The sequence below is a fragment of the Sus scrofa genome, chromosome 7, assembly GCF_000003025.6.
Source record: "Sus scrofa isolate TJ Tabasco breed Duroc chromosome 7, Sscrofa11.1, whole genome shotgun sequence".
Classification (NCBI taxonomy): Eukaryota; Metazoa; Chordata; class Mammalia; order Artiodactyla; family Suidae; genus Sus; species Sus scrofa.
The window spans coordinates 3107757-3127913 of NC_010449.5; the positions used below are offsets into that span (position 1 = coordinate 3107757).

The 20157-nt window shown below is 51.4% G+C and overlaps 1 protein-coding gene across 5 annotated transcripts in view; it reads right to left on the bottom strand.

Moving 5' to 3' along the window:
• LYRM4 (LYR motif containing 4) overlaps nucleotides 1–20157 on the bottom strand; it is a 158278-nt gene that overhangs the window by 72911 nt on the left and 65210 nt on the right. The window contains exon 3 of one of the 5 annotated variants that reach the window (XM_021100142.1): nucleotides 6489–7796. The exons of the other annotated variants lie outside the window; for them this stretch is intronic. Within the exon in view, the coding sequence (XP_020955801.1) occupies nucleotides 7788–7796 (9 nt within the window). The 3' untranslated portion in view covers nucleotides 6489–7787. Of the gene's footprint in view, nucleotides 1–6488; nucleotides 7797–20157 lie in introns of those variants that run through there. 5 annotated transcript variants of the gene reach the window in all.

Below are 20157 nucleotides of genomic sequence, written 5' to 3' on the forward strand. Positions count from 1 at the left end.
CACTCACGCACGGAAACGAGAGCAGGAAGGTGGGCCAGCGCGGGGGCCAGACTGCAGGGTGAGGAGAAAGGAGCCCAGGGGCGGGACTGAGGAGCAGTGAGGGGTGCACCAGGACAGCGGGGTCCTCAAACACCAGGGCAAGGGAGTTTCAGGAGAAATAGGCCAACACATGGTCCAAGGCCGAGCAAGACCCTGTGAGATAAGGGGTGGACATTAGTATTTTATTCTAATTTATTCCTTGTGTTTACAACGAAGAGATGGCTGGTTTGATGAGGACAGACTTTGAAACACGACACTTCCGTCTCTTTTTTCTTTTTTGGCTGCACCTGCAGCATGTGGAAGTTCCCAGGCCAGGGACTGAACCTGCACAAGCCACTGCAGTGACAATGCCAGCTCCTTAACCTGCTGAGCCACCAGGAAGTCCTGAGACGGAACACTTCTCCAGCGCGCGCCACCCAAACGCATCTCAAAGGCTCTTGAGGAAAGCGGTCCTCCAGCCACCGGCAGGCCACCGTGCCGTAGGCCTCCGCCTTCTCATCCTGACCTTGCTTGCACTCAAGCGTCCCCTACACCCACCTCAAACCACACCTCTGCTGTGCGGCCTTCCAGGAGCCCTGGGCCTAAAGTTCTGGTCACCTGACCTGGGCACCACGGACTGAGCCCGGCCGCCCAGCGCGTGCGCAAGGTCCTGCCCCCCTCTCCTGCCACGCACCTTCGTCCCCTCGTTCTAACCATCTAAGCCACTTGTGTCCTCATTCTAAGCCATCCTCCTTTCCTGGAATTTTTTTTTTTCTTGTTTTCCTCCTGAAATCTCTCTCATTAGACTTCAGGGTGGGGCTGATCTTTTCAACAAAGAAGCAGTTTTGCTGGCCCCCATCCGGTGGTGCTGTTATTTCTTGGCACTTGTCTAGCTTGCTGCTGTTTTTGTAACTCGCAACAGTAAGTGGTACTTTAATTTCAGGTGCGTCCACCTGCGTGTCATTTCCCCTCCTTCCCAACCAGATTCGAAGCTCTGGAGAAGCTGCAGCTGTAGGAAGTTAGGACCCAGCAGACCTGGGTCCCACTCGCCTTGAATCTCTGTTCCCTCAGGTGAAAATCTGGGGCCAGAACATGGCTTTGGAGGCCGTGGTTCTTAACCAGGCAGGTACAACACTGCATGTGCTTGATGCCCAACAACCAGATGCTCTTCTTCCCTCTTCCCTGTCCTTCCTCTGCTGCCACGTCACCTGGATCACAGATTGACAGGCATTAAAATGCTCCAACAACAGAGAGCCAGGGATTTAGATCAGAGAAGCAGAAGGCCAGCAAAGGATGGATCCTGTACCTGCACTACAGAGAGTCACATTTCCCAGTAGACACGTGAAAAGTAAAACGTGGCCTGTCTTGTCCAACCTGCGGAAAAGTGGGGAATCTGCACGGGGTAATGTCCACAACACGTCTAAAACTAGAAGAAACTGTTAAATTATGAAGTAACCAAAATATTCTAAATGGTGGTTAATGGTATATAAATTATTAATTTAATTTTATTATTTTTTTTTGCTTTTTAGTGCCTCGCCTGTGCATAAGGAGGTTCCCAGGCGAGGGGTCGAATCAGAGCTACAGCTGCCAGCCTACACCACAGCCACGGCCACACAGGATCCGAGCCACATCTGTGACCTACACCACAGCTTATGGCAACGCCGGATCCTTAACCCACCCAACGCCGGATCCTTAACCCACCGAGTGAGGCTGGGGATTGAACCTGCATCCTCATGGATACTAGTCGGGCTTGTTACTACTGAGCCACATGGGAACCTCCATAAATTTGAATCTTTTATTGAACAACAGTATTTTGATCTAGTGTGTGAAAAACATGGGAAGAATAAGAATCAGGTTAGGGGCTGTAGATTAAAATTTTATTCTCCACTTTCCTTTGGTCGGCCAAAAAGATGGGTAAAGGAACAGAAGAAATATATGAAAACACTATTAGCCGGATGATAAATTCCTAGGATTCACCTTTAAAAGTTTTCCTTTATTTGCTTTTATTTAGACTTTGCAGTGGCACTGCCTTGGGACTGCTGTATATACCCCCCCCCACAAGCCTTGGCGGTCAGCATCGGGGATAAAGTACGAAAGCAATTAAAGCACTGTAAGACAAAATATTAAAACACAGCCCATCAATTAGTTTTGGTTACTGAAGAGGAAAGTAAATAAGATATTAATCACAGAAGAAAGCAGTTACGAAGGGCTGTGTGAATTATGTAAAAATTTTAGTGATGTATTTTCATTAGAGGATAGTTGTACTCACAGTGGGATTTAAAAAATGAAAACTGAAACAGCCGCCAGTGCCGCGTTTCTCCCAGGAAGTGGCTGCAGGGCTCTGGACTCCTCAGGGCCCAGCGGGTGGAGGGCCCCGGAGGCGGGAGGACAGCCGGGTGGAGGCAGGGACGCCCAGCAAGCTAGGCCGTCTCTCCGCCCCGGGAGTCGGGAGCGGGGGAGCCCTTCCCTTAGAAAGTCCGGGCGCTCCTTCTTGCAAGTGTTACTAACTCCTGTTAGTCATTCCCTGCACCCTTAACCGCCCGCAGGGGAACCGCAGAAAGAAAGAGCACCTCCCGACCAAGGTCAAGGGACTTCAGGTGACCTGCGCCCTGACTCAAGCCAGCAGGGGTCCCGGCCTTGCAGGCACCTCAGACCACCCAGGGAGCTTCTGAGCGCCGGGCTCCAGGGAGCAGCAAGTCTGTGGAGTTCTCCAGGTGGTCCCAACGCGTGAGGAGGAATTAGGGCAGAATGTTCTAACGTGGTCTCGTGTCAAGGCCACACACCTCGTTCCTTTCCCTAAAACACAAGCCATTACACCTTCAGCTTTAGACAATTTCCCAGCAGAGCACCCAACTGCCTCCTTAGCTGGTCTACCCTGCCGCTTGCACGTCCCTTCTAATGATGACATGAGTGAGCTGCGTGGTGGGCCTGGCGGGGTCCTGGGTCCGGATAAGCTGTGTGGCCCTGAGACTGGACATGGCGGGTAGGGGCTGGGCAGCAGGCGGCAGGGGATCTGTTTGCTCCCACTTCATGCTGACGGAAAAGCTCGTTTTTCTTTAGGGTTATAAGCATGTGTGAAACCATCTGGCGTCTCCTGCTGCTGCCTCCTTTAGATCCTGCAATGTTTATATGTCCACGGCATCCAAACATCATGAGCCCAAAACAGTGATATTTAAGGGATACTGTGTTTCAACGCAATCATGTGCACTGCTGATGTTTCCCAAGCCTTCTGTGGCAGACGGTCAGTAGCAAGGGAGTATGTGAACATGTAAATGACATACGCACTGGCCGATTAAAGAGAGGCCACCCCCCAGCCCCCACAAAAGGGGACTCCTCTCGTGTTAATCAGCCACCTGGATGTCACCTTCTGTAAAGTGAATGTTCAATCTTTTTTTTTTTTTTTAATGCATTTTTAAGAGTTGGTTTCAATCTTAAAAAACGATTTGTGGAGTGCCCATGTGGCTAAGTGGGTTAAAGACCTGGAGTTGTCACTGCAGCGGCTTGGCTTGCTGCGGTGGTGTGGGTTTGACCCCCGGCCCCCAAAAATAAATAAATAAAATAAAAACTGATGTGCAGCAGTTCTTTATGCATTCTGTATGCAAATCTGTTTTCAGATATTTTCTCCCTTCTGCTTTTTTATTCTCTTAATGTTGCTCTTGATGCTATGATTTTTGTGTAGCCCAATGTATTATTTTTTTCTCCTTTATGGCTCACATTTTTTGTGTCCTGTTTAAACCTTCTCCACAGTAATGAAGAGGTTTTCTTTTGTTTTCCTGTTAAAATGAAGACAATGGGCCCACATGGAGTCACTTATGCTAAGCCACACACGGTCAAACAGAGACGTAACTCTAGCGTCTCTCAGAAATGGAACCTTAAACCAGCCGATCAGAATCACCCGATCAGCACGCATTAGGGCATCTGCCTGACAGGCCCCCGCCACCCCTACAGGAGAGTGACCTGGCCTCAACCAAACCACTCTGTGCCTCCTGGTTCCACTTCCTTCTGCCGGTAAAGCTTTTCATGTTGTACAGCTCCTCAGAGCTCCTTCCCATCTGCTGTGTTGCTGCCTGACTCATGAATTGTTCAATAAAGGAAATAAGATCTTTAAAATTCACTCAGTGTGGAGTTCCCATTGCGGCTCAGCGGAAACGAATCTGATTTTGACCATGAGGAAGCAGGTTTGATCCCCAGCCTCACTCAGTGGGTTAAGGATCCAGCATTGCTGTGACCTGTGGTGTAGTTCGCAGCCACAGCTCGGATCTGGCATGGCTGTGGCTGTGGTGTAGGCCGGCAGCTTACAGCTCCCATTCAACCCCTAGACTGGGAACCTCCACATGCTGTGGCTGCAGCCCAAAAAAGACAAATGTATCTATCTGCATAGCGGTTGAGTTTGGTTTTTTAAAATGCCTCTAAAACTTTTTTTCCCTTTTCTATTGAAGTCTACAATCCATTTTTATGGAATGGGGAAGAGGTCAACACGCTTTGCCTTTCAAAGAGCTGTCCGATAGATGGAACGCCATGTACTGAAAAGCCACTCCTCTCCCAGGGCTCTGCAGTTGCATCTTTGCCATAAAGCAGGTAACTGTACAGAGAGGGTCTCTTCCCGGACTCTATCCTATTCCACTGATCAGTGAGGCCAGCCCTGCACCAATGCCACACCTTCTTATTACCACAGCTTCAAAACAGCTTTTACGTATGATAGTGGAAATATGCCAGCTTTCCTCTTTTTCTTTATGTATGCATTAGCTATCTTCGGTCTTTTTAAAATTTCATGTGAACTTTTTGGAAGAACTTCTCAGTTTCTACAAAAAAAAAAAAATATTGCTCAGAATATGATTGGGACTGCAGCACCTCTATACAGGAGGTTGGAGAACAACAAATAATATCACAACACTGGGTATTCCTATTTGTAAACATGGAAATATCCCTCCATATATACAGAAACATGACAAGGTACTCAGCTTCCCGAGTCACTAGAAAAATTAATTAAAACTACCATGTCCACTAGACTAGTAAAAATGAAAACCGCAAAAAACACCAAGTCCCGGGAAGGACGTGGACGACTGGAATAATATTGTTGAAGATGGGACTGCAATTTGGTGCATCCACTGTGGATGCCCGACGGTATCGTCGAAAGCTGAACAAATGCAAACCAGATAAACTTGCAGTTCCACTCATGGAATGACCATTCACCGAGGGACGAGTCCCGAATGTTCATAACAGCACAGTTCCAACCAGCCCCAAACTGGAAACCACCTAGATGCCCATCAGGGGCAGCGAGGATACATACACTTGCGGGGCCTGAACAAATGAAAAAAGACACAGCCCTGAGGAAAACATCCCCAGCGGAATGCAATGATGTGAACGGAGCTCAGACAATATTGAGCAAGGGTAGCCGGGTCCATCAAAGCACAGAAGCAGGAAAAGCAATCTGTGAGAGAGGCCGCCCGGGCAGTGGTTACCCTGGCGGGTTATGGTGACAGCAAGGAAAAATGAGAGGCTTCTGCCTGTGACAATATTTTCTTTATTGACTTGGGCTCTGAGTAGAGATGTCTTCAGCTGATAAAAATACACTGAGCTGTACGCTTACATCGCACTGTTTATATACATACACATACATATACTCTAACGACAGTTATTTTAAGAGGAATACATAATTGGGTTTTTCCCCAGCCAAACGCTGCTTTGAGTTTCACCACTTTTTTTGGGACACAGGAGGAAAGTGATCAATTAGTGGCTTAAAAGGAGGAGGAATGGAATATTCATCATTAAAAACTCACTTGGATGAATGAATTCTTGAAAAACTGGCTTCTCTGTATTTGAGTGAATAGAGAGGCTGGATTTATTTGGAGAGGTTGAGTGTCGAGTAGAATTTGCTATATTCAAGGGAGGCAAAAGCAAACAGAAACTCCCCAACCCTCTAAAACTATCCAAACCGAGCCAGTAATCCCTGCTGCTGGAAACCATTGGGGTGGGGTTTACACACTCAGAGGCAGCCTCCTGCAGACAGGTGCTCTCCGCGCTCACCTGCGCAGGAAGGATGCCGGTGCGGCTGGAGGAATGAGTGGGCTTGAGTGCTGAAAGCAGCCCAGCACGTAAGTACAAAACTGATCAACTCACAAACACCAGTCTCCATGGCATCCTGTCCCCAAATGCTAGACCGTTAGAATCTGACAAGAAGCACTATTTACCCTGGGAAGAGGGTGTTTCAAGATGGTTCCATAAGGATGGAGTCCCCATCGTGGCACAGTGGTTAACGAATCTGACCAGGAACCATGAGGTTGTGGGTTTGGTCCCTGGCCTTGCTCAGTGGGTTAAGGATTCGGTGTTGCCGTGAGCTGTGTAGGTTGCAGATGCGGCTCGGATCCTGAGTTGCTGTGGCTGTGGTGTAGGCCAACAGCTACAGCTCCAATGAAACTCCTAAGCTGGGAACCTCCATATGCCTCGGGAGTGGCCCTAGCAAAGACAAAAAAAAAAAAAAAAAAGATGGTTTCATAAGGAGATAGAAAATTGTTGGCATTTAAAACTTTGTGGTAATTAAAAAAAATGGTGGTGGTAAAGCCAGAGAAGCCCAATGTGGAGGAATGTAATTTCAGAACCGGTTGATCAAAACGAATTGTTCAGAGTCCATAAACACGTGCAGGTACCTGCGACTGGTACAAGACGTCCTAGGGACTCCACCCGAAAAAATACAAATCCAATGTAGTTGAAATAAACTAGAAGCAATGAAGATTGATCTTTAAAAAACCATACAAGAAGCCTTTAAAAAGAATAAAGACAAAGAAGTCTTTGGTATGTGTGCACATTATTTTCCCACTCAGTTAATCTTTCTAAAACGTCCCCTGTTGTCACGACCTTCCAGGGGTCACCACTGTCTTCCAGATCAACTCTGATGACTTCGCCACACACACCAGGGCGTGGGGATTTTTATTCAGGTGGCATAACCCCCCTTTCCCACCAGTGCAAACATCTTAATTGTCTTTGTATTGCAGAATTAGACTTAAGCACAGAAGGGCAACAAGTGACAAGTTTAAGTCCCTCCTCTCTGGTCCCTCTGGCCCCCACCCCAAAGACCATCCCGTGACAGCTCCTTGTGTCAGAAGCGCCCTGCGCCAGGCCTGCAGGGGCAGAAATCCAGCTGTCCATTCCCAGCCTCCTTCACAGGCCACCCCCCTCCGGCTCTGCTCTGTGCAGCCTCTTCCCTATGAGCTCCTGAGGCGCCACCATCTGTGCTGTCGCCTATTGGCCTGTTTCCCTTTCGCAACGGGTCTCACCTCCTTTTCCATCTACGAGGGCACCAGCACGGGGCTGGGTGCACAGCGGCTTTATCAGAGCGCTGCCTGCTCAAGGTCTTGCATCTTGAGTTAGGAGCACGACTCTGCTGTCCCGGCAGAGGCTTGTCACACATAAACGGTGCCGAGGCAGAGAGTTCTTACTGGCAGCTCTTCCCTGAGAGGAGGAGCCTGCTTATTTGGGTTATGAGTAGCTGGGCTTTGATCCATAGAAAAATTTCTGGAGAAATATACTGCATTTTATTTTTATCCATGAATGGGACATACATTTTTTGTTTGCTTTTAAAAACCCACCGCTATGGATGGAAAAAGAATAGAGAACTGCGTTGTACCACTGGCAAGCACGAAGCAAGACCCTCCCTGTGTCAGAGGGCAAGGCAGTGTCCACGACGAACAGGATCGCGTCAGAGAGACGAGGGCCAGGGTGGGACGATGGGAGCGTCCAGAAGGGTCACGATAGGTTTACCACGCTGGATCCTACAACACCTTGAATAAAAAAGAATCTGAGTCTCTAAGTGATCCTCAAAACGAAACAACCCAGGGGAGCAGAGGGAGGCGGGAGGAGAGAGAAGGCCAGCGAGTCAGGAAATCACCTGTGCGACCACCCAGGCAATGAGGAGCTCAGGCAAGGGCCCCCCCGCGAGGCCGAGCCTGGATGACGAGCTGCTGCACGACGGGAAACTCGGCCGACAGGCCTTCCATCTCCTCTCAGGACACTCGAGGAACTTGGGGAAGTTAGCATGGGTTTTTTAGTTTTCTCTTTTTTTAGGGCTGCACATGTAGCATATGGAGGTTCCCAGGCTAGGGGTTGAATTGGAGCTGCAGCCACTGGTCTACGCCACAGCCACAATAACGTGGGATCCAAGCCGCGTCTGCGACCTACACCACTGCTCCTGGCAACGCCAGATCCTTAACCCACTGAGTGAGGCCAGGGATGGCACCTGCCTCCGTACGGACACTAGTCGGGCTCGTTAACCGCTGAGCCACCACGGGAATGCCACGGTTTGTATGGTCTTGATCACACTTGAAATGAGCTCACGTCACTTTGAGTGCAGCATTCTCTAACTTCAGGCTCAAGAGAACCAAAGCCCTCAATCGTGAGTTCAGTCGGAAAGCCTGCCCTCTCTCCTTCAGGACAGCACATATGCAGCTGGCACCTCTGTCGGTACAGGCTCTTAAAAGAGCCTTCCTCCGAAGATGATGAAAATGTTTGTCTGGAGGCTGAGGCAGAATCAACTCCCCACTGAGAAGCGGAGGTTCCACTGGGGCAAAGGCACACATCACCGGGGCTCACTGGCCTCCAACGGCGAGTGGGGCCCCAGAGGGCACTCGGCCTCTCAGCAGCCAGCTTTGACGCAGTCAAGGTCCAGCGCTGCTTTCTTGGGCTTTTATGATGCTAAGTGTCCGTTTAGCATGTCTTGGAAGGCAGGTCTGGTGGTGATGAATTCCCTTAGCCTTCGTGTGTCTGGCAAAGCCCCTCCCTCCTCGCTCCTGAAGGGCAGCTCCACCGGGTCTAAGAGTCTTGGTTGACATGTTTTTTTTCTGTTAATACTTCGAATTTGTCCCCCATTCTCTTCTGGTGTAAAGTTTCCGCTGAGAAACCCACTGACAGTCACGTGAGGACTCCCTCGCATGTACCTTCCCTCTTCTCCTGCCAGCTTTGCCCACTGACCAGTTAATTACACTGCGCCTCAGGGTGACCCCCCAGCTCAGACCTCTCTGGGGTCCTCTGGTGCTCTGGGATCTGGAGGCCTATGTCTCCCCCCAGGTTTGAGTTTTAGCCATTATTGCTTTAGGTCTACTTTCTGTCCCTTTCTCTCTCTCCCCCTGAAATTCCCATTATGTGGATATTGTTTCTGTTCATCGTGTCCCATAAATCCTGCAGGCTTTCCTCACTCTTTTTACACCTTTTCCTCCTCTGACTGGATAATTTCTAACACCCTGCATTCCCCAGGTCACTGATTCTTTCTTCTGCCTGGTTGAGTTTGCTTCTGAAGCTCTCTGCTGAATTCTTCAGTTCAGTCACTATATTTTGCAGCTGTAGGATTTCTGTTCGCACACGTGTGCGTGTGTGTGATGCTTTCTATTTCTTTGTGAAAATTCTTGTTTTGTTCACGAATTGTTTTCCTAATTTTGTTTAGTTGTCTGTGTGTTCTTGTAGTGTATCAAATTTATGTAAGAGAATTATTCTGAATTCTTTGGCAGCTCAGCTGAGGTCACTGGTTCTGCCCTGCAGACAGGGAAAGCTGTGGGCCGTGCCCTGTGTTCCAGGGCCACCATGAAAGCAGTGCTGCTGGATGGGCTGTGCAGCTTCCTTGGCACCCTGACAAGGTTTCCTGGTTGTAGGCTGAAGGCTACTAATTTGTTTCCCAGCTCTGGCACGGTGGGAGAAGCAGCTCAAGGCCACTAAGACCCTTTGATTGTCAAGCTGAACAGGGACTAGCAGGTAACAGAAAGAGCAATACTTCCCTGGAACCTACCCTCCCAATGCCCACACACCCCCAATCCTCCATCAACGTCACATTCCTGTCTCGCTCCTTCCCTTGCTCCTTGTCCAGCAAAACACTCCACTGCTGCTTCGTGACAGCACCTCCTCACCCCGCCACCCCTTCAGTCCAAGTTCACAAGTACGTGTCCCTAATCCATCTGGCCTCCAGCACTGGAAGCCTTAGTCCAGTTCACGGCCACACGTCTTTCCTGAGAAAGCTACACCAACAGCCATGAGCGATGGCTGGGGGTGGAGGAGCACGATAAACACTGACAGAGCCAAGACTCATTTTTATAGCTGGGAATAAATCCAGACGTTTAAACTTCCCATGGACACAATATGAGAATCAATTGCAATTGTTCTCCTTTTGCTGATGCTTGTTAACCAACCGTATAAACATTTTCAGGGTCCAAAGTGGTGACAAAGCACCTCTTTCTGTGGTGTAAACTCTGACAGAGCAAATGCCAGGATTTTATGCCGCCGCCGTGGTGGGTGCTGAGATCTCAGACACGGCAGATTCATATAGCTTGTTTCAACTGCTTGTGATTTTTAGGTTGAAGGGATAAGGAGAGAGTTATGAACAGGGGGAACCTACTTGGAGGTGACTGGTTTTAGTCTAGGACACACGACTCACCACTTCACTGGAACAGAGTCCACGAATCCACCTGGGAGGCCCACGCAGCCACGTGGGGCCCTTGGCAGGAGCACTGCCTGCATCTGCAGTCCCAGGATGCGTACTGTGGGAGAGCACTCCCGACCCACGTGCCGTGAGCTTAACTAGTGCATCGAGGAACTTCTGTCCCCTCCCCAAAGGGCTCTGGAGACGCACCACCTACCTGATTACATGTCTCCCTGGAAGCCACAGGCTGGCAACCGATGCAAAAGGTAGCAAGTGAAAATGTGCCACAAACCCACGCCCGCCCACGTTCTGGGAGGCACACTGCCACTCGGGCAGCCCCTGTGGGGAAGAGCATGGCCTGAGGGGTGGCAGGTGCAGAGAGCACAGGACAGGAAGCGCTGAGGAGAGAGCAGCTGCAGACAGCTGAGCGAGAGGAGGCGCCAGACCCCCGAGAACAGCGGTCCTAGCTCCTCGAACACCTGCGCTCCTTCAGCTTTGAGGCTGGATTCGTTTCACGGCCCAGTCCTGTTCTGCAGTGTGAGCCTCGTGCCCTGGCACTGGTCGTCCCGGGGTTCTGACATACGGACCTGAGGGGGTGCGTGTTCTGCTCCGCGGGGCGGGGGGGGGGGGGAACACCACACCCCCTGGCTGCACCTGGCCCAATGGCTCCCTGTCATCTCACGGATACTCTTTTTGTCACTCAGTCATAAAAGAGACACCAGAATTATGCACACACTCACAAGGCTAAGACGCTGACTTTGTGCTGATTTTAAAGGACACGTTAAAGCACCTGGGAGGCTCAGACCAGCCATCCTCAGCTCGCAGACCGGTTAGGTATCCACAGCTTTGAAACAATGGGCTTCTGACGATTTCCAGAAACAATCATTTGACCTCTTCCCCAAACTCCCAGAATACATCAATACAACAGCAGGGGCTGCTCCCCTGGCCTTCTGGGCGAGCACTGGAACGTTTTACTCCTGGGCGTCAGGAGATAAAACCACAACCTCCCAGATGACGTGGAGCGGGGCTGCACGGCAGCTCCTTTACTGTCGATACATCTATCTTCTAATTACCCAGGAAGATGTGTTTGTCTCTGGCCCTGATTACATTAAAAATACCAGCAGCATCCTTGCTTTAATGTGCATTACAGAAACACGACTCCCCAAGTGAATCTGAGCCATTAATAACATCTCTTTAACTACTGTCTAATGATTTTTGCAGACATGTAATAGAATATTTTATGGCTGTTTTCAACCATCTGTCCTTTCTTTCAATATGAATTTGCCAGAGATGTGATGAAACTTCTCGTGCTCGGTGCCATTACACTTTTTTTTTTTTTTTTTGGTCTTTTTGTCTCTTTCAGGGCCACACCTGTGGCATATGGTAGGTTCCCAGGCTAGGGGCTGAATTGGAGCTACAGCTGCTGGCCTACACCACAGCCACAGTGATGTGGGGTCTGAGCCTGGTCTGTGACCTACACCACAGCTCACGGCAACAACAGATGCTTAGCCCACTGAGTGAGGCCAGGGATCAGACCTAAGTCCTCATGGATGCTAGTCAGGTTTGTTAACCACTGAGCCACGACAGAAAGTCCACAGCACAGGTTTTTAATACGACACAGCAATCAGACGTACCAACACTGTCACATGCTCTCCATGGAAGGATGCTCCGGGCATCACTCAGGAACTGGAACCTCTGTCCCCAGATCCTCCCCAGACCTCGGGCCAGCCCAGGTCTCAAGCTGTGTGGCAGCACGTCCAGGTATGGACCCAAGACATGCGGGCTAGGGACTCAGGAGCGTGACCCAGTCCAGAACAAGAACCACCAGCCGCATCACAGACGCCGCGCTTCAGAGGGTTAACTGCGAGGTTTAAAACTGCGTTCCTTTCCTTCAGTAACTTGCCATGTCATATTTTAAGCCTTTTTTTTTTTTTAAATTCTCTTTACTGAGTGCTTATTATGGGATAATCACCTTCTCTGGTCAGTTTTTCTGAGTGTAGGGCTCACATTTAAATATGTATGCAAAAGAGAAGTCCAGCTTTCGAGGCCCAGTGGTCAGCGTCCCAAGTGGCCTCCGGCAGGAAGTTGTCCTGGTGGTGGCCGGCAGACTCCTGGCAGGCGTGGCTGTCGTGGAGGGAGGAGGCCAGCGCTGTGACACTGGGAGCTGCAGACCGAGAACCTGCCCCGAGGTCCGAGGAGGAAGGCCTGGCGACCAGCTCCAGGGTCCTGGGCGGAGAGAAGCTGATCCAGGATGCACACTGGAAGCCCCCTGCCCCGCCAGTGCCCCGCTGTCAGACCCGATGTTCTCCAGAGCAGAGCCCTGGGGCACAGTCCTGATCTCTCCCCCTCCCGCCCTCCAGGCAGCGTGAAGGAGGAAGAATCTCCCACAAGCAGCTGCCCGTTTAGATGGCACAAACCACCTTTACTGGGAACAATGAAGGCTCTACAGCACAGTGAAAAAATCATTACAATGTTGCCCCCCCCCATGGTGCCACGGCACTAAGGATACCGTCACTTTTTGAGTCGGTCACTGCAGGTGAAAGGAGGCAGATACCTGCCCGCTGCTGGCTTCCCCCAGAGGGGGTCATGAGCAGAACCCGGGGACGCACCGCGCGGGAAGTTCCCACTAAGACCTAAGCCACACAGCGGAAGGGAAGGGCCTTCCGCCTGCTGCATCCTGCCTGGTGCCGCTGGGACGCTGCTTCTCAGCCAATGGTTAGTCAAGGAAGGCAGGAAGGAAAGGAAAGCTTTAGCTTGAGATTCCTTAGATCTTTTCTTGGTCCTTCTATTTTCCTACACTTTTGATTTTGTCTTTATAGTCAGAACTGGCAATTGTGAGGTCCCAAATACTAAACTGAAGTACCCATATTAATATATTTTTTTTTCCTGCCTTTATGGCAAATAGAGATCCATGCGAGATCCACCCACCTGCCTGTCCTCCCCAGCAGTCCAGGCTGCCCAGCTGAGGCTGACGCCACGGACCACAAGCTGCCCCAATGCTCACCACCAGAGTCCCTCACTCCGCATCTGTGAGTACCGTTGTCTGGTGCCTCTTCCGTAAATGCCATAAATGGGTGGAAAACTGGCAACAGAAAGAGAAAGCTGGAAAAGCGGAAAAGTGCTGATTCAGTAACCAAGGACCACGGAGGCCTCCCATTTCCCAGGGTGCATAAGGGAGCTGTGCTTTTGGGAGGCGTGACCATCACTGAAACGTTATTTTTGGCAGGAAAAAAAACAGATGGAGTTAGAAATTTTTCACTTTATATTTCTCTGCTAGTCAATATATTTTCTTATGGCTTTCCTTAAAATGGCAGTTGATATATTCTTTTTTCTTTTTTTCGCTTTTTAGGGCTGTACCCACGGCATATGGAAGTTCCCAGGCTAGGGGTCGAATCAGAGCTGCAACGGCAGGCCTACGCCACAGCCACAGCTTTGCTGCCGGCCTACACCACAGCCACAGCAACGCCAGATCGTCCACCCACTGGGGGAGGCCAGGGATCGAACCTGTGTCCTCATGGATACTAGTGCGTTTCCGCTGCGCCACAGCAGGAGCTCCTAATTGATATACTCTTAAGGAGTGCAGAAAAAAGTTTCCCAGTAAAGCGTGTCCCTGCTTGGAACCAAGTCCCCAGCAAGCCTGTGCCCTGCTCTCCAACGCGATTTCCTCCCAAGTACCAACTGCCCTGACGGAGGGCGACTCGGTGGCACACAAGCTCTCCGGGGGCAACACAAGGTCATCTGAGCGAGGGATGCCTGTTTCACCCGTCCCGAGACCCACACGCCCGTGTGGTCTCCCCACGCTGCTGCCATCCTCCTGTTCTCACCCGAGGAGTGTTTTATTTAAGTCTTGTCTTCAGTCACCAAAGCCTCGGCTGTCAAACACGTCCTCATGGCACCAGGTTATTTAAATGACTGACCAAAATCCTAAACCTGACGAGAGCCACAAGACGCTCTAACTTCTCCGCTTTGATCGGCTTGCGGGGCGAACGAGCAGGTTATCACATGGTAGCAGCATCTGTTTCCTACTGCTGCAAACAAGCCGGGTCAAACGCATTCGGAGAGAGATGAGAAGTGATTATCAGGAAGTGAAGCGTTTCCAAACACACACGAGCCCTCACACCTTCCTGAAGGCGTCACTGCGGGAGGTGACGGTGCATTCTGGGAAGGTGTCTTTGTTCAAAACTTTCCTGAAAGCCACTCCTCACTCGGGGCCCCGCCAGACCTACAGCTGCCACCGCTTTTCGCTGTGTTGAATCGTGAGGCTGTCTGTCTTTCCCTGAGACCATCGGGGCTGCAGCTGCCTGTGCGCCTCGCGCCCCTGAGGTCCAGCAGGACACATGGCAACAGCAGGTGCTCAGTGAATATGCTGCGACATTCTCCCGCACGGCGTCTGGGTTGGCAAAGCTCCGCCCTTTGAGGGAAGAGTTACCTTTGGAAACAGTTGAAAGTGATTTAGAATCAAGTGTGAGGAAGGAAACCAAGACGCGACTCGATGTTCTTATGCGCCTTGGGGACGAAAAAGGAAGGCAGTTCTGAAAACGGAGCTTATTAGAGTAAACAGGTCCCTTACGGCGAATCATTTGAAGGGTAACTTCTCGGATGTAGAAATCCTTATATGGTTGTTAAAAATCATTATTCAGGATTCCTCCGCATAACTTCTTCAAAAAATAAAGCTTCTAAAAGTAAATCCTTGTTTTCTGCAGAAGAGTGTGGGAGTGAAAAGTACAAAAACCCTCTGACGATGGATGTTCCTGAAATGGACATTTAACCGTGGACGGCCTTGGCAGCCCGGCCCTCCGGGCATCGTGAGAGGGGCGGGAAACCACCTGACCTTTCCGGGTGGCTTCCTCCTCCGCGTCTCTGCCGTCGCCCGAGCCTCGGTCTGAGGCTCAGCGTGTGTTTAGGCAGAGCTGGGAGGACACAGCCTTGCTCTGTCCCAGGCCGGCGCCTTCGGGGGGCAGTAACAGCGCGTGCTGCTGAAGCCGGCGTCTTCCTAAGGCCTGCGGAGGGCAGGACAGCGGAGGAAGGGGCTGACGGGGCTGCGCCGAAAGACCTGGACCAACGGAGACAGGAGTGGGGCCGGCCGCCGGCTGGACGGCAAGGGGCCGGGGGAGCACCGTTGGGAATCGGCTGGAAGGGGCAGCTGGGGCCTGGGATGTGCCTGGCCTCCCTCTACGTCCAGCCTCCTTTACCAAGTGTGCTGGGTTTCATCTGTTTAAACGCCCACTTTAACCCCACTCCTGTCTTCAAAGCCGATCTCGCCAGAATTTTCCTAAACCTGATGTATCAGCCATACAGCCAAGTACACACAGCATTAGTGAGTCAAATTATCTCCGTATTGACTGAAATTAAATAATTCCCTTCTCTGATAGCTTCTAAAAGGGAAAATAAACGAAGGAATCCACTTTTAGCATTACCATCGATCACTGAAAAACCTACACAAATTTACTCCAACATTGTTTTCAGTCAAGTTCAAAGGAGTTGAAAGTCAGGAAAAAAGGTTTGTTTTTTTAAAAAGTTCGTGTACAGAAGAGATGTGACGTGGTTCCTGTGAAATGACAGGGACAGAAAAAAAATCAATACCAGGGTCCTCAAAGCAAGTAGCCTTGCACGTTCAGTATCAGTGGCTCTGTCAGGGGACTTCAGAGCCCCTCGGCCTGCAAGCCAGCCTCTGCCTCTCAACTGCCAGGGACGCTGCTTCAGTGCACGGCTGCTGTAGCAGGACACCTGGCTGGGTGGCTTCTAAACAACAGGCGTTTATTGCTCAAGTACTGGAGGCCGGAGGCCTGAGGTCAGGTGCCAGCAGAGTGGGCTTCAGCGAGGGCCCCCTTCCAGGCTGCACAATGCCCGCCCGTCTCTGTCCTTACCTGGCAGAGGGCAGGGAGAGGGAGCAAACTCTCTCGGGATGCTTTACAAGGGCACTAAATCCCACTCACGAGGGCACCACCCTCATGAGTTCATCTAACCCCAGCTGCCTCCCTCCCAAAGACTCCACCTAATACCACCACACTGGGGCTAGCGTTGCCATACATGAATTTTTGGGGAGAGACACACATTCAGTCCATAGGGGACACAGAGTGGCATTTGAAACTACCATAAAGGCAGCCGGAACCCCCTCCAGTGTCTAATGGCAGCAGAGGGCTCAGGGCATGACTTGTGCTCAGCTGATCCTAGCCAGACTTTCTGCTGCATCACCTTCTCACTGCTGTGCTCCTCAGGGCCCTGCCTGCACTTCTGCATCCCACACACCTGAATCCTACACACCTGTACCTCTGCATCCATACACCCGCACTTCTACATCCGACACACCCGTGGCTCTGCATCCTACATCCCTGAGTCCTACACGTCTGCACCTCTGCATCCACACACCTGTACTTCTACATCTGACACACCTACATCTCTGCATCCTACACACCTGCACCTCTGCATCCATATACCCGTGTCACTGCATCCACACACCTGCACCTCTGCATCCATATACCCGTGTCACTGCATCCACACACCCGCACCTCTGCATCCTACACACCTGCACCTCTGCATCCTACACACCTGCAGTTCTGCATCCACACACCTGCACTTCTGCATCCTGCCTTACAGTCTTCTGATGAAGCCCACGTAACCCCCTTGGAGACACAGAGGCACCAGCACATCCTGTTGGGATGTGTGTTGTCCCTGTGTCCACATGGCTGGGTTCCTCTGAAAGCAGGGCTGTGAGGAATTCTCCCCCTTCCCACAGTGACACACACCCAGACATCCGAACGAGCCGTCACTGGGAACATAGGAGATGTGCTGGCAGCCATCTTAGGAAAGTCCTGGCTCGCTGAGCTAACCCTTCAGCCAACCGAAGATTCAGCTCAACTCTAGGCCTTTCATCCCCCTTCCCTTGGGGCGCCGAGGGCAACATCAACTAAACACGTGTTGCTGTGACGCAGGAACTCGGTCAAGGCTCTATCAGAGGGGACCCGGCGGGAGTGCAGGCCAGGCGGGGAAACAGGTGTTTTTGGTGACACCAAGGGGCCCTAGGTCGGCCAGCCCCTCGTGCCTACTTCAGAGCCCGCCCCCACCCCCACCCCGAAGGCGGCTTCCCACGCCGTGCGCTGCTTCTGCTGCTGCTGCGGCAAAGCTTCGAGGAGCCGCATGGGGCGGAGGTGACATCTCTGCAGCCTCCTGGTCGGCCTGACCTCAGGAGGAAGTGGGATGCTGCTCTGCCCTGGCCACACCGGCAAGAAAGGGGACCAAAGAGGACCAGAGGGACTGAAAGTTAGTAGTTTAAGTGAAGACTTCCTTTTCCACGTCTAGTTCTGAACAGAGGAAAGGACGGGGCTGCTGCTTCTGCCCCAGCCCTGCGTGGCCTGTGTGCGGGGCGTCAGGCCCTGGTCCTGGGGGAGGCTGGACGACGAGGACCTGCCACTTGGTGCCTTTCACGTGGAGAGAGTCACGGCTCTAAGGGACTTTTTACATGTGTTGCCTTTTCTGACCCAGAGAGAAACAGGAGAAGAAATGAAAAAAAGGGGTGGGGTTGGAAGAGCTTTCTCTATCCTCCCCGTTACAGAGGGAAAAAATAAGGGAGGTCCTTGCAAAGAAGGGAGTTCACTGGCAGCTCAAATTTGCTGTCTGGAAGCAGAGTAAAGCATGTATTTACAGCTGCAGACACACACACCTGCGTGCACAGTCGCATACTTAAAAAAATTACAGTTGGAGTTCCTGTTACAGCTCAGCAGTAGCAAATCTGACTGGTATCCATGAGGACTCGGGTTCGATCCCTGGCCTTGCTCTGTGGGTTAAGGATCTGGTGTTGCTGTGAGCTGTGGTGTAGGTTGCAGATGTGGCTCTGATCCTGAGTTGCTGTGGCTGTGATGTAGGCCAGCAACTGCAGTTCTGATTCAACCCCTAGTCTGGGAACGTCCATATCCTGGGTGTGGCTCTAAAAAAAAAAATTATAGCTGATTTACAATGTTGTGCCAATTTCTGCTATAGAGCAAAGTGACTCAGTCATACATATACATACATTTATTATTATGATTATTATTATTATTATTATTGTTATTTTCTATCATATCTATCCCAGGAGATTGGAGTTACACACGCTTATAAGATTAGAAAATGATATACATGTATTTTATTCTTAAAATTTTTTTTTTCTGAGAATTAAATGCACATTTGAAAAAAATAGGGAGCAAATCCCCCTCAATAACGCAAAGTCAGGGTCTAAACTGGTTTTTCCGGTATTGTGATAAAGCATGTGTAAAATTTACCATGTGCCTCACTTATTTAGAAGAATCATCACGTTTATGAAGCTGTGGTCTGTACATAAACGTGGAGCGGACAGCTCACCGGCGTCTGGCACGTTCACACTGCTGGGCAGACACCCCACCACCGTCTCCAGCACGCGGCCACCTCCCCACGGAGCCGCCGCGCCGTCAGAGCCATTCTCCGGGCAGCGCGGCTCCGCTCTCTGCGACTGCGCTCCGACGTCTCTGGACGTCGACGTGCACGTGAGCGGAATCCCGTGAGCGCTGTCCTCCGGGACCGGCTGCCTTCACTGCGATGACGTCCCCAGCGCTCATCCGCGTGACAGCACACGCGTCAGGACGCGCCTCCTCTCAAACGCTGAGTCCCCAGTTTGTGTGTCCATTTAACCGTCGATGGACACCTGTGCTGTGTCTACCTCTTGGCTGTCGTGAATAACGCCGCTGTGAACCTGGGTGTACGAATCACTCTCCAGGACTCTGCTTTCAGTTCCTTTGGGCATATGACCAGAAAGGGAAGAGCTGGATCGTAAAGCAATCCTAGGCTTACATTTCTGAAGACCAGCCGTACCTGCGGAATTAAACACCTGGCCCCTCTGTGCTGATAGTACACTTCGGCTACGGCTCTGCTCACCATTAATTTCTCACTGTGCTTAATCACAGCAGATGTGACTGTGCCAGAGGGGGTCTTATTCTGCCAGCCATACAGGCTCATCAGTGTCCTTTCCTACCAGCCACACACCACAGGGCCTTGGGTAGAAACAAGCTAAATCTCAACACAAACTGCCCAACGATGATTTGCTAAGTAGATGCGCTTAAAGGGTTGAGAAGGCCAGGGTCTTGCAGGAGGCAGTTACTGATGCATCTGATGAGCCTGCAGTCCTAGAGCCCCACAGAACCTCTAGCTCCTTCTGAGGTTCATGCCACTTGCTCACTCTGTGTCCTCTGTGGCGCCGGGTACAGATGTCCACACCGGCAGTCCCGACGTCTTCCCAAGCCCGTGGCTGCTGTGTGCCGAGGGCCTTCCTCTACTGCCTCTGGTTCTTGGCTCAGTTTTCCCGTCCACTCGCTCCTCGGCCGGCATTTGCAGGGTTTTCAGCATCTGTGCTGACGCCCTTCCCCACCCCCGGCTCAGGCACATCATCCTCAGATCTGACTCGCCGTCTCTTAGCATCCTCTCCACTTAGGAGCTCGCTGATGCCTCCAAGCCCCAGCTCTGCTCCAGGCACGATGCCCCTGCTTTTCTCCATCCGTTCTCCACCCCCCACCCCTGCCCTGCTTGCTCTTCCTCCTCCGTGCAGCCTCCCGTCCGTCCAGCTGCTCTCCTGCTCACAGCCCAGCTGCCCCTCCCACCTCAGGGCTGCCCTGCCCAGAAGGCAGCCTGGGGACCCGCCGCTGCCACGATGCCCTCATGGGCACCCTTGCCTCCTCTGACTTTTGCGGCTGCCGTCTCCTTGCCAGGCCCAGCCTGGGGAAGAGGGTACCAACCTC